General features: G+C 55.0%; 1 protein-coding gene across 1 annotated transcript; it reads right to left on the reverse strand.

Annotated features, from left to right (window-relative positions):
• Positions 1-229: 229 nt before the first annotated feature.
• On the reverse strand, positions 230-872 carry LOC143364224 (uncharacterized; the record flags this gene model as incomplete). The annotated part of the gene is made up of 1 exon (XM_076804682.1): positions 230-872. A coding segment is annotated over exon 1 (643 nt), but the record flags the coding sequence as incomplete, so codon positions are not given.
• Between the last annotated feature and the right edge of the window lie 210 nt (positions 873-1,082).

The raw sequence follows: 1,082 nt of genomic DNA on the forward strand, positions 1-1,082 counted from the left end.
CACGCAAAGGTCCGAGCCAGTGTCGACGAGGTATTCGGTCTTCGTCACTTTGTCCGTGACGAAGAGGCGGCAGGTGGATGTTCCGTCACTGGCTGCCGCGGTCAGTGTTGGAGGGACTCGTTTCCCGCATACGAACACGGCTGGCGGCATTTGGTGGACTCCTTCCCAAACCTCTGGTGGTACCAGCAGACGTTCTCCGTCTTACCCGATGACCTGGACGAAGACCGACTCCGTCTGGGCGTCCTGCTTCCCTTGTGACTGCAAGGTCGGGATGTTTCGGCGACTCGAAGCTCCAGTCTCTCCAATCGGTCGATCAGGAGTTCTGCCAGGCGGTCGGACTGCGTTGCGGCCGACGTGCTGGCTGCCTGGGTTGGCTGCACCTCCGCGTGGATGTGGTCGGCTATCTCGGCCAGCTTGTTTAATGGCAGGTCTGACTGAGCCAAGACGATCGCTCTGGTCACGTTGGGTAGCCTACCTGACCACAGGGTCCGCAGGAACTCGTCGCTGACTGTGGTACCTGCGAGGTTCCGCATATGGCGTAAGAATTGCGACGGGGTTCGGTCGCCTATTTCCTCCTGCTCCAGCAGCTGTCGAATCCTTTTCCCTTGGGTCGCCGACAGCCTCTTTAGTAGTTCGGACCTTAGTGTCCCGTATTTGTTGGCCTCCGGTGGGTTTATAAATATATCCTGCACCTCCAACGCGTATTTGGGTTCGAGCTGCGACAGTATATAATAAAATTTTGTCGTGTCAGCTGTAATCCCGTTTAGGGCGAACTGTGCTTCGATTTGGCGGAACCACAGCTCGGGTTGCTCAGGCCAGAAGGGTGGGATCTTGATGGCGACCTTGCTGACTTCTGGTGTCGTTGTCTCCATTTCAATAACACTGCACTACACGCACTTCGAGAGAAAAAAAAAATATGCGCGTGATTCGACTCAGTCACCCTGATCACGTCGGGGTCACCAATGAAGGAACAGGGTTATATAAGGCGGGTGCCTTAGAACAAGTGTTCAAATCAGGTGTACGTGACTGAGTCGTTTATTTACAATAAAGAGTGATGTCGCGAGAGCGTCCGGGGTGGTTCA

The sequence above is a fragment of the Halictus rubicundus genome, unplaced genomic scaffold (assembly GCF_050948215.1).
Source record: "Halictus rubicundus isolate RS-2024b unplaced genomic scaffold, iyHalRubi1_principal scaffold0345, whole genome shotgun sequence".
Lineage (NCBI taxonomy): Eukaryota > Metazoa > Arthropoda > Insecta > Hymenoptera > Halictidae > Halictus > Halictus rubicundus.